The sequence below is a fragment of the Lepisma saccharinum genome, chromosome 25, assembly GCF_977018435.1.
Source record: "Lepisma saccharinum chromosome 25, izLepSacc3.1, whole genome shotgun sequence".
Classification (NCBI taxonomy): Eukaryota; Metazoa; Arthropoda; class Insecta; order Zygentoma; family Lepismatidae; genus Lepisma; species Lepisma saccharinum.
The window spans coordinates 36,070,822-36,083,706 of record NC_139253.1 but is presented as its reverse complement, the minus strand read 5'-3'; the positions used below and the strand labels follow the sequence as shown (position 1 = coordinate 36,083,706).

The window sequence follows — 12,885 nt, the reverse complement described above, 5'->3', positions numbered from 1 at the left end:
TTGATGGTTCTACTATTCTCTAGTGGCACTGTAGCCACATGTCCATTTTTCCCGAAAAAACAGGCAACCATTTGCTTCCAAGTGCTTCTTGCACGAACAACTTTTGTTGGGTTTGGCTCATCTTGGAACACCCACACTGTCGACTGCTGTGTGCTTTCGGGCTCATATGCATAGATCCAAGATTCGTAACCTGTGTAGATGCATGATACATGGCTTTTGGAAGCGCCACAATTGTATTTTGTGAGTATTTGTTTGCACCAATCAACACGAGCCTTTTTTTTTTTTTTTTTTTTGAGCGATTGTCAAATTATGCAGGATCCAACCTGAACAAATCTTCTTCACGGCTAAATGTCCATGCAATATCTTATGTATGCTAGTCATACTAATGCCCAGGGATGTCTTAATCTCACATGACGATCTTGCATTATCAGTTCTCGCACAGCATCAATGTTTTCTGGCACAACAGATGATTTTGGATCGCCTTCTCAGATTCGTCCGTGAGCGAACGACTGCCACGACTGAATTCACTAAACCTGTGATATACAGTGCTTTTAGATGGTGCTTCATCGCCAAAAGTCGTAGAAAATCAATGCCCGAAAATGTTCTAGAGTTAATTCCATTGTTGGCCTCCGATGAAATTTTCAAGTCCCTGTAACAAACAAAAATAGCATCCGTAAGCACAACGTTCTGGGTACATATACCATAGAAATGTCCAACTGTACGATGTATATATTAGATGTTACCTAGCAACATTAGTGTTGCCGATTCCGGATACATAAATAGCAACCTATGTATATAGTATTCCTTTTCTTTCTTCGTGTACTTAATTTTATCATTTTAATTATCTTTCACTATATTACTAATATACTGATATGTCCATATCAACAGCTTCTGAGAATACAGTGTCCAGTTTCCAATGTATAACAAATATATTTCCAGTTTTGGTTGTACTGCTATGTAATACACACAACATAATTAAATATGTTTAAAATTTTCTATGCTCCTTGTTCTCATATGCGTGCTCTTTACTTTCAGATGATTCAGATTTGAATCTGGTCATTGACAAACAGAACTTCACAACAGCGACTCCAATGCATGAACAGGGATTTGGTTTCATTTGGGCCGGTGCTCGTGCGACATATGGCTTCACCACTGGAAAGGTTTTCTTTGAAGTAAAGGTGAGTTCTGATCCATATTACCTACATTTCTTAATTGGTGCAGAATAATATACTGTTATTTTAAGTGTTTTTTTTCATGCTGTGTTTTGTCCTGGTTTCCCAGAATTTTCTCAAGCCAAGATAACCACACACACACCACAACTTTACATGGCTTGTCATTACACTTATAAGTAGAGTTGGAAGTGGTCGGGAAAAAAAACATTTTTTTTGTTGGGTGTTTTTCGGCTTTTTTCACAAGTGTCTCAAATCAATGGAAATACGGGAGTTGGCAGTATTTTACCTCTTCCATGGTTTTCGTTTATCTCCTTACTGTAAAATAGTCACTCATTTCTAAATATAAAATACAATTTACAATATGAAATTCGTAGCTCGACATTAACAGTGTTTTCAAGGAAGCTGGGTTTTTTGATTTGGTAGGCTTATTAAATATATCTATGGAGTACAAACATATTCACATAACTAAAGTAGTTTGTGTGTTTTTAATAGAACCTAATAGTATATATGATATGATTTTCAATGTTTCAATTTGTTATATGAACATGTACATGATGCAAAAAAGAAAATACTGCTCTATAATTTGAAAATCTAGTATCAGATCTCTACATTAAATTTTGTGTTCAGTAAAATATATTTTTGTTCTGGCTTTCCAGTACATAATGTATAATTTGATTAAATGGCCACTAAACCTGGTCATGGAGCAACTAGTGATGCATTTTGGCTTTTTGGTGCAGTGGTTCTCAACCTTTGTGAGACCACAGCCCAGTAATTTATTTCTTACAAGTCAATGCCCTGATCCAAACAATTTCACCAAGTGACATGGACCTCTTCAGTCTGTAAGCAAGCATCCACCAAGCAAGTACAAAGAAGACCGAGGGTGGATGATGTGTGCCAATGAAGGAGCTTTCAGACTGAAGTAACAGATGACAAGCGACGCAGTCTCCTTCAGAATAAAGCAAAACGTTTTTCCTGCATACAAGAACAACAGACCGAAGCGGCACGATGCGCGCCATTGCGAAAACAGTGTAGTCCGAGCAACATGCAAGTGACATCTTTAGCTCTTTGTCGCATTTCGGTTCAAAAGGTTGAATGAATTACTGAGGGTTTGCTTCCAAGTGACGTGTCACTTGTTGCTTCGGTCTGAAAGTTGACTGAGAAAACTGTACAGGCCAAGTGACGAGCGACTATTGCAGCTTATGTTGCTTCGGTTCGAAATGTTGCATTTACTTCTAAAGCGTTGTTTCCAAGAGCCACTTGTCGCTTCCATCTCAAACAGTAAAGATTTTTAATTGTACCGAAACATCGAATATTTTGATATTAACATTTGTTTCATATTTTATGACAACATTGAAATTGAGACAAACATGTAAAAGCTTGTTATAAGTCCATTTCATGGTCAGATGTGCTCATGAAGACTACATGTTTAGTTTTAACCCTAGCTTGCTTACCCATGCCATACGAGAAACTTACGTACCGGAAGGCGGCTCACAAGCCCACACATTATTTTATCACTAAAATTCAAGAAAACATTTTAATATTGAATCACTGCTTCCTTTGCTGATTAAACAGGGTATACAGAAATGAATGGTGTGCTTATCAATAAAAAAATTGTTTTTCAAGTTACGTGGTTGCAGAAAACAGAGAGGTGGAAACTGTCCCAGTATTTGATTTGAGAGTTAAAATTACAATCCTTCAATGTGGGCTCCCCTGGTCACACAACACACATCAAGGTGGTAATCAAAGCCATTCCAGACACGGTGTAACGTCCACTTTAATGTCCTGCATTATCCGATCACGAAATTGCTGGATGGAAGTTGGCATTGGTTGTGCATAAATCCTGTCTTTAATAAACCTAAATAGAAAGAAATCTCACAGCCTAAGATCTGGAGAATGAAGGGGCAAGAAAGAATGTGATTTTTTTGTGGAAAGTCCTTACATGATGAGGCCATATTTGGAATCAGCGTATCAAAGAGATTGTAATTTTAACTTCCATATCAAAATCTCAGACAGTTTCCCCCTCTAACAGTGTTTGCTGCAACCACATAAGTTGAAATATAAAATTTTTATTGACATTTATAACCGCACCATTCATTTGTGTATACCCTGTATATGTGCAGTTATTTATTAATTATAATAATTACAAAAATTACTATCAATAATAAAAAATATTAACCAATTATTGCACGAGTTCCTCACATATATTTTATCATTCATTAAAACTCACAGAATTCATAATATTTTGTTATTAATGCTTGTTAGTTTGTAGAAGTGCAGTTGTTTATTAAATATAATAATTACAATAGTTACTATCATTACCAACCAATTGTACACTGTCACTGCCATGAGTGTCTCGAATGAGACACAATCAAAGATGGTGCCTAGTATGCGCACAAAGTGCATTTTTCCTCCTGATTACATTACATTTGTTTTTATGAACAAAAGTATTAATTAAATATTGGGAACATCCTAGGAAACAATGTATGTATTTTCAAGCCGTTGAAAAATTAAAAAATAAGAAATGGTGGGCCTACAAGCCCCCCCCTTTCCCTTCTCGTTAAGCTAGGATTAAAATTGTATCAACAGTTATGCAATATGTGTCTACTGGGATTGGCTAATATGTCTCTCTTGGCTGCTGGCTGCTACATCATGTAAATTTCTTTTAGCTAGTTGTAAAATATGTCACTTCAAACCTGTAAACTCATAACAGTAACTTCAAGTGAAATAGGTTAGTTCTAATTGGCAAAAAGCCAAATTTTCCGGGTGTTTTCCCCCCCCAAAAAAGCTGGCTTTTTATCGGGGAAAAAAAAGAAACAGTCTATTCAAAAAGCTGGCTTTTTTGCAACTCTACTTATAAGCAATGTCCTTGTTTCTTTCCCTCCCCTTCATCCTGTGACCTTTTCAGGTTGCCCCTGCCCTCCTCCTCCTGATGACACTGGCCTTCACCCTTCCCTTTATCTGGTTTGGCAAGTTAAAATCTTCCACTTTTGTTCCGAAAATTAAATGTGGCTCTGGAAACTTAACCAATTTACTTTTCACATGCTTTATTAGCTCTACCCATTTTGTTCCGAATTTTCCCTTCATTCTTGTTCATTTCTCATCCTCTCTCATTTGTACTTGATCCTGTGCCAATATCTCAACATGTGCTCACTTGGTGCTCTTCTTGGATCTTTCTCTTTCGATGTTCCTTAATTCTCTCATTGATACTTCTTCCGGTCACTATGTATTTGGTTCTATATCCGCCACATTCTACTCCATATACCCCTGTCATTGCTAATTCATCACTCTCCTTCTCTCCTTTGGACTCATTAAGCCATTTCTCAATGCCTTTTTGGTATTTCGAAGACTTGTGGACCATACTTTTCACAGATGTTCTCTTCTGTTTCTCCCATCTTCCTTCTGTTTGGGGCACACACAAATTTATTCCCCTCTTTTTGTGCATCCGTATCCTTTCTTCTTTTTCCTAGTTTTTTCTTCCATTTTCATGTAAAGTTGTATATATATGTGTGTGTGTGTGTGGTCATCTTGCCTTGAGAAGTTATGGGAAAGGATGAAATGTGTGTGGGAGGTGGGGGGGTTGATAAAATGAAACCACTTAAAAATAACGATATATTATTTTGGATCTACAAAAGTGGTTATGCAAACCTTAAGGAGTACCTACATTTGCTATTCATGATGAATGCGGTAAATGCAGTTAACACTTACGTGAAATTTCGTATTTCCGCGTACCCTTAGTGAATGAAGACAGTCTTTGAAATTAATAGGATATATCCAATATATTGTGTAACGTGGAAATATGAAATTTCAAAATTTCATGTAAGTGAAAAACTATATAAGACGTAAGCGAGTTACTCAAGATATATCCGTGAAACTTGGTGAGCTTGGGAAAGAGGTGTGTCCGCGCTGGATGGTTGTGGGAGTATTATTTTACTTGGCTCTCTTTGGAATACCAAACTACTGATGGCATAGAAATACATGTGAACCAAAACAGAACAGCTCAAGATTTATGAGCAGTTGGAAAAGTCAAAATGGCCATTTGATTAGACATAACTTGAAGTTGCCTCTCCATAAGGAATACAGTGGAACCTTGATTTTATGATTTTTCAGAGGACCAAGGAGAACTTTATAACATTCTGCTATGTTGGGGGACCATCAAGATTGAATGTATAATATGGTAAAATGTAATATCCGGGAATATAAAATAGAGGTTCCACTGTGTATTGGATCTTGTCAATACTTATCATATTTTTAACAGATTGTATGTGACTTAATATTCAACTTAAAAAACTGCTTCCACTTCCAACATTGGGAGGAATTAGTGCTCTTTTGTCTCGTTTTTTTCAGTAGCTGTTAACATTTTGACATTATTGAAATAAATGTCCACCTGGTGCAAAACTGTCCCTTCTTAGACTTAATAAATGTTTTGCCAGATGACTTCAGCACAGAAGGAGCTGGATATTTCGACATGTAGAACTGTGGGAGAAAATTGTTCTATATCGACTAATACAGATTTATCTGCCCCTTCCCTACTGATATGTTTTGACTACTTCATAGTGCATTAACAAGTCTAAAAAGTAATCTTTGTTGTAAGTGTGAAGTATGATATTAACTATAATGTTTTCTGTATTTTGCAGATCATTGAACAACTTGATGTGTCCCATTTGGAAGATGAACCCAGTCCACATGTAGTAAGAGTTGGGTTTTCAACTGATGACACATCAATGCAGTTAGGTAAGTGTATAATGTTAAAATGTCTAAGCTTGATGATTCAGCATATTTATTTTATCATTCAGTGTTATTTCTCCACTTCAGTAAATTTTGGTAGTAGGAATGTAATTGTAAAAAAAAAAAAGTGCTTCCCTGTGCTTAGCACCATGCCATGAAGGTGTATAGGGGTGTGGGGGTAATGCCTCACACTTTCTTGATCCGGTCGTGAGTGGGGGTGATGTGATCAGCATCACGCCCCTGACCACCTTTACCCCCCAGGGTTTCCTCCAGGTACCCATGTCATTCGATGCTGGGTGGGTGCCGGAGCAGCTTCCAACGTTAGAAAAGTTCCCGGAATTTAATTGTATAAATAAATACTCTGCAATAGTTTGATATTTAACATTTTAAATATTATATAGGAAGTAAATGAGGATGACACTATTCACACTACCTAGAACCTCAGAGAAGATTAAAGTTGACATGTGGTTGCGGAAAGAGGAAATGTTCATGCATATGCCGGGATCGGTCCCTGCGACGTACTGAACTGTGTCTCTGTAGTGCAGATGAAGAAAAGTATGAAAACAATGACTTACAGGACAGAGACTCGGATAACAGTGACAAGGAATTTGAATAATGTTAATATATTGATAACATGATATTTCCCAAATGATTACAACCACTCTTGATCTTGATGACAGGTGAGCTGCTTAAATTTCAAAAGATCATGAGGAATTCACAGGCGACTCCTTTACTGTAATATTTATAATAATAGTAATGATAACGATAATAATAATAATTAATATATTTCACTTGTTATTAATTAACAGAAAATCTGATAAACTAACTCTAAATCAGGTTATGGTCAGTATTTCATGTGCAGAACCTTCAAGGTGGCCATCTTGGATTTGGGAAGTCATGTATGGTCTCTGACACAATATCCAGCAAAACACCAGCAAATAAAAGCATCCTCCATACACATGTCTTCCCTTCGTGTAAAAACCCAACGAACTTACAAATGGTCAAGAATACTCCTAAAGGAGTTAAGATGATAGGGTTGTTTTTGGTTAATGTCCGTAGAGGCAGTCATCTTGGATGTGTGATGTCACACAGGCAATGCGCCACAATAGTAGGCATGAACAAAATTTCATAGGCAGTAATTTTCTCCCTTTATATGCCAGAATGTCAAGTAAAGAGTAAAATATGCATAGAATCCTTGCAGAAAAGGGCATGAAATAGTTTCACTAGATACATTTCCATAACAGTGCGAGGTATGAAAACAACTGTAAGAATCAATTTTGTTCCTTTTTTAATTCTGAACAAAACGTGTATCTATAATTTTTTTCCTCAAAACCACTATTAACCTCTTAACATACAGATTTTTAAAGAAAAATTGTTTCGATTTTAATGTAATTTTTTTATTACTCGGTTGAAATAATCAGTTAAGAACATGATAAATGGTTATAATAATGTTGATTGTTGACAACTCAACAATGAGATACATTGCGTCTGAAAAGCCCCTAAAATAAAATCCCGAGTATACTCGTGCTATCAATGAGTAAAATATTACAAATAGAACTTGTTAAAAAATCAAGATAAGTTATTTTAATAATCAAAATAAACACAAAATAGCACTGAAACACTAACCACTAACCACTGTCTGGCACTTGCAAAGTCAGTTTCCGATGAATCTGACACATCACTTTCTTCTGAACTTCCTTCGGAGCTATCTGAACCACTAAACTCAATATCAAGCTCTTCTCCACTCTCCATTTTCACAAAAGAAGAATACCGCCAAGAAACAGTGAAGAAAACAAAGGCACCCTAACTGACTTTTTCACATGTACGCCGTAGACGAAAATAAACGTCAAAAGAAGGAGATTAGTGAAATCTACTGGAAAGGCAAAGAAAATAAAACTTCAACAGCACTATTAGTGACATCTACTGGAAAAACAAGTAAACAACAACTTCAACAGCACTATCTAGCGGAAACATGCAGAAACATAGAAAGACGAGTATAATCGTCCTTTTAAAATGTGTACGGATAAAAAGAAGTTACCCCGAATATACTCGGGATATTATATTTTCATGGGAATTAAAAACCCGAATATACTCGGGCTTTTATGTTAAAAGGTTAAAGGAGTTATGATGGATTTTCTTAGTCACACAGGCCTTCTGCCACAATTGCAGGCAAAACACCTGGTAGTACGTTATTGTGTACCACACTAGCAACATATTACCGGTAGTCATATATTCCCTTCATTGATGAAGAAAAGTGTGAAAACAATGACTTACAGGACAGAGACTCAGATAACAGTGACGAGGGATTTGAATAATGTTCTATATTGATAACATGATATTTCCCAAATTATTACAACCACTCTTGATCTTGATGACAGGTGAGCTGCTTGAATTTCCAAAGACCATGTGGAATTCACAGGCAACTTCTTTACTGTAATATTTATAATAATAGTAATGATTATTAAAAAAAAAAAATATGCTGACCAAGGCAGTAATTTATTTTATTAAAAACCTAAACTAAACGTAATGTTTTGCTAGAAGGTTGAAACGTTATGTTTAGTTCGAATAAAATAAATTACTGCCTTGGTCAGCATATTTTTTTTTCTTAATCATGGAAACAAGGCTTAATGGGGTTATAGTAATGATAACTATAATAATAATATTTTTCACTTGTTATTAATTAACAGAAAATCTGATAAACTAACTCTAAATCAGGTTATGGACAGTATTTCATGTGCAGAACCTTCAAGGTGGCCATCTTGGATTTATGACGTCACACAAACCTTCTGCCACAATTGCAGGCAAAACACCTGGTAGTACGTTATTGTGTACCACACTAGCAACATATTACCGGTAGTCATATATTCCCTTCATCGAAGAGTTCCATGTAAGAATGGAGTTGGCAGTTAATAATTTTCCTGCTGTCATATTTGCTCACTCACTGTTAATACTAAAATAGTTACATTGATATTGGAATTATAGTAGTAAAGGTGAAAACTTTTTTCATGTTTTATTTTCCTTCCAACATCATGCACCATGAGAGCTGCATTTTATTCCAGCTCTTGTTACAGTTTGCGGTGGTCTAGTTGGTAGGGTGTCTGACTGCCATGCGGGAGGCCCAGGTTCAATTCCTGGTGAGGGTGATCTAAAATCTGAAACAGCTTGGATGGGGGTGGCGGGGGGGGGGGGGGGGTAAAGGCAGCCAGAGTGTAGTGCTGATCACATCATCTCCAAAATGGCGGATACCGAGAATGTGAGGGGGCCCCACACCAGCTAAATTTGCCTTCATTGCACGGTGCTATATGCACAGGGAACTTTACCTTTATCTCGGGATGAAAAGTGGTATATAAAATGGCGTAGCGGTATTAAAATGGTGAATATAACCCTAAATTTGATTTAAAAACTACTTATTATACAAAATTAACATTTCACTTTTAATAGCACATTTATATAGTTATCAGAGTATTAAATTTATTCCTGTGTAAAGGAGTACAATTTTGCTTCTCAAATATTTACATCAGAATTAATCAATTTTCCATGATTTGCATAACTCAGGATGATTCACACCTCAGAAGTTGTAACCCTAAATTTCATGTTGAAGAGTTTATCTCGCATTTTGCAGTTCATTTCGCATCATTTTGTGACAACACATGGGAGCATAATGCACCCCACACCCTTCAAAAACAAGAAAAATTAACATTACAATGTGTTATTTCATATTTTCGTCAAACTAAATACGCATGCCCCTAATTATAGGCTATGCTAATCCATTTATTAATAATTCTCAATCATTACAGGTGAAGAACCTTTATCATATGGATATGGTGGTACTGCAAAAGCCTCTACAAATTGCAAATTCAAAGATTATGGAGCACCTTTTCAAGAAGGGGATGCTGTTGGAGCTTTCTTGGTAAGTTTCTGGTAATTTTGTATCCCCTTTCTCTATAAAATGAAATTGTATGTGCAAGCTCTACTTTTTGTGGTATATATCTGATCAAGATAAGGAAATGCTAATCTCAAAAATCTTTGAAAGGATGTTCCTATATTTTCCAAGTAACTAATAAACTGCCAAATGCCAAATCAGGTCAGTAAGGCAGTTGCAGCACCTAAGGGATGTTTCTCTACCAGAAAGTTGGTGTTGCTCCTGTTGATATTTCTCCACAGACATGGGTTGATGTAAAATAGTGTGAAATACATTAAACAAGTATAAAAATGCAAGTAAAATCTTAAGTGCTGCCTAGAATTTGTGACCTGTCCATCCCTGATAATATACAAGTTTGCGATTTACCATCCATAGGGTGTTGCAACAGATGCAATGGCACCAGTTGAATTCTAAAATTTGGTATGTGAAGAACTTTAGCACTTGTAGCAAAGAAATAAGTACAAATAAAGATACCTGAAGCTGCTTGTGATATTCATGTGTAAATTCATGTTTGCAAATCACCATGGTAGTATAAAAAATGTAAAATTGACGTTCCACCACACTTAATGTTGATTAAATAAAATATATTCCATAGAAGAAACATTTGATAATTCATGTTAAAATGCATTCACTATTTTATTACAAATTCTATAACTTCTCCCACAGGATTTAAGCAGCAATCCCATCATACTGAGCTACACTTTGAATGGCCAACCCCAGGGAGTCGCATATGAGATTTCACGAGAGGAACTTCAAGACAAGGCATTATTTCCCCACATCTTAACAAAGAACTGCAAATTCCAGTGCAATTTTGGTCAGGAGGAACCTTGGTTTCAACCACTGCCAGATTACTTATTTGTTGCGCATGTTCCATTGGAAGAACGGGTACCTGGTCCAAGACGTCCAGCAAAGAGAGAGGATTGTGAGGTTAGTATCTTTTATGCGAGTTTGGAGACATTCTATGAAAATAAAGTACTTTGGTAATTTACATGCATTTTAAAATTTTTTTATATATATATATATATATATATATATATATATATGTATATATATAAAAATCAAATAAGGTAAAAGGAAACACTCACCGGACAGTAGGAAAATTCAAAATTTTCGCTAATTTATAGCATCATCGGTGTGAGAAGAAACAGAAGACGGAACCGGAAGTTGGGGTCCTGCAGAGTTGCCAGGTCCCCATTGAAGAAGAAGCGGTGCGTAGAACGAAAAAAACACTGTTTCGTCACCAGGCTCGTCGTAAACTGTGAGTGTGTAGGATGAGTTGGGAGGGAGGGCGGGAGGGTGGGTGAGGGTTGGGCATTACTGGGTGGCCTTGTTCAGGCCAGGTGGAGTGGTTGCAGTCATGGCCGATATATAGGCCCTCTCCCATCTTTTGCGAACAGAGGTGTTGGCTGGTTGGGGTAGGAGGTGGATGATCGCTACCCGGAAGCAGTCGTTGAAACTGATGTTGTGGTGGTTGGTGTGGACGGCGACAGTGAAGTCCAGGTTGTGGGTGGAGGAGCGGTGGTTATTGATGCGGAGGTTGAGGGCCGTAGATGTTTCCCCCAGGTAAAAATCACCACAGATGTTGCAGGTGAGGATGTAGATAAGGTTTGAGGCATGGCAGGTCCCTTTGGGATGGAGGGTAAATTTGCCAGTGGCCGTGTGCACCTGGAGGGTGTGAGAAGTGATGAGGATGGGACAGGTCTTGCACCTGGGTCGGTTGCATTTATGGGCAGGGGGGTGTTGGATGTGTGGTGAAGGAGTGTTGTGGACCAGGATGTTTTGGAGGTTAGGGGGGCGTTTGAAAACCACCCTGGGTTTGTCGGGAAATATGTTTTTGGTTTCGGGATCACTGTGGAGGATTGGGAGAAGAGAGTGCAGTGTGTGCCTGATTTTGTTGAGGTGGGGATGATATTGGGTGATGAGTGCAGGTGGGTTGGTGGCAGCAGGTTTCTTGGTGGTAGTGGTATGTGAGGCAGCTCGTGATATTTGCTTGGTGACCAGGATGGAGGGATATCCACGGTTAACCAGGGCCTGGTGTAGGCGGAGGTTATAATTCTGGCGGGAGGTGGGTGAGGTGTTCAGGCGCTGTCCCCTGAGGGCCAGAGAGAATGGAATTGCTTTTTTGGTGTGGAACGGGTGGGAGCTGGAGAAGTGTAGGTATTGCATGTGGTTAGTGGGTTTTATGTGGATGGAGGTAGTCAGGTGTCAGGTAGTCAGGTGTCCTCCCTCGATGATTTTTATATATATATATATATATAAAAATCAAATAAGGTAAAAGGAAATATTCACCGGACAGTAGGAAAATTCAAAATTTTCGCTAATTTATAGCATCATCGGTGTGAGAAGAAACAGAAGACGGAACCGGAAGTTGGGGTCCTGCAGAGTTGCCAGAAGTTGGGAAGAACGGAAGTTCCGGTTCCGTCTTCTGTTTCTTCTCACACCGATGATGCTATAAATTAGCGAAAATTTTGAATTTTCCTACTGTCCGGTGAGTGTTTCCTTTTACCTTATTTGATTTTTACTTAGCCCTTTTGGCCCTCCTTGCTTTTATCCATATATATATATGGATATGCTAATTTATAGCATCATCGGTGTGAGAAGAAACAGAAGACGGAACCGGAAGTTGGGGTCCTGCATAGTTGCCAGGTCCCCATTGAAGAAGAAGCGGTGCGTAGAACGAAAAAAACACTGTTTCGTCACCAGGCTCGTCGTAAACTGTGAGTGTGTAGGATGAGTTGGGAGGGTGGGTGAGGGTTGGGCATTACTGGGTGGCCTTGTTCAGGCCAGGTGGAGTGGTTGCACTCATGGCCGATATATAGGCCCTCTCCCATCTTTTGCGAACAGAGGTGTTGGCTGGTTGGGGTAGGAGGTGGATGATCGCTACCCGGAAGCAGTCGTTGAAACTGATGTTGTGGTGGTTGGTGTGGACGGCGACAGTGAAGTCCAGGTTGTGGGTGGAGGAGCGGTGGTTATTGATGCGGAGGTTGAGGGCCGTTGATGTTTCCCCCAGGTAAAAATCACCACAGATGTTGCAGGTGAGGATGTAGATAAGGTTTGAGGCATGGC

The 12,885-nt window shown here is 38.2% G+C and overlaps 1 protein-coding gene across 1 annotated transcript in view; it reads left to right on the top strand.

The window, feature by feature from the left end:
* LOC145978833 (heterogeneous nuclear ribonucleoprotein U-like protein 1) overlaps window positions 1-12,885 on the top strand; it is a 69,765-nt gene that overhangs the window by 17,934 nt on the left and 38,946 nt on the right. The window contains exons 5-8 of the mRNA XM_083111711.1: window positions 1,036-1,178; window positions 5,807-5,903; window positions 9,695-9,807; window positions 10,486-10,746. Coding sequence (XP_082967837.1) covers window positions 1,036-1,178; window positions 5,807-5,903; window positions 9,695-9,807; window positions 10,486-10,746 — 614 coding nt within the window. The remainder of the gene's footprint in view (window positions 1-1,035; window positions 1,179-5,806; window positions 5,904-9,694; window positions 9,808-10,485; window positions 10,747-12,885) is intronic.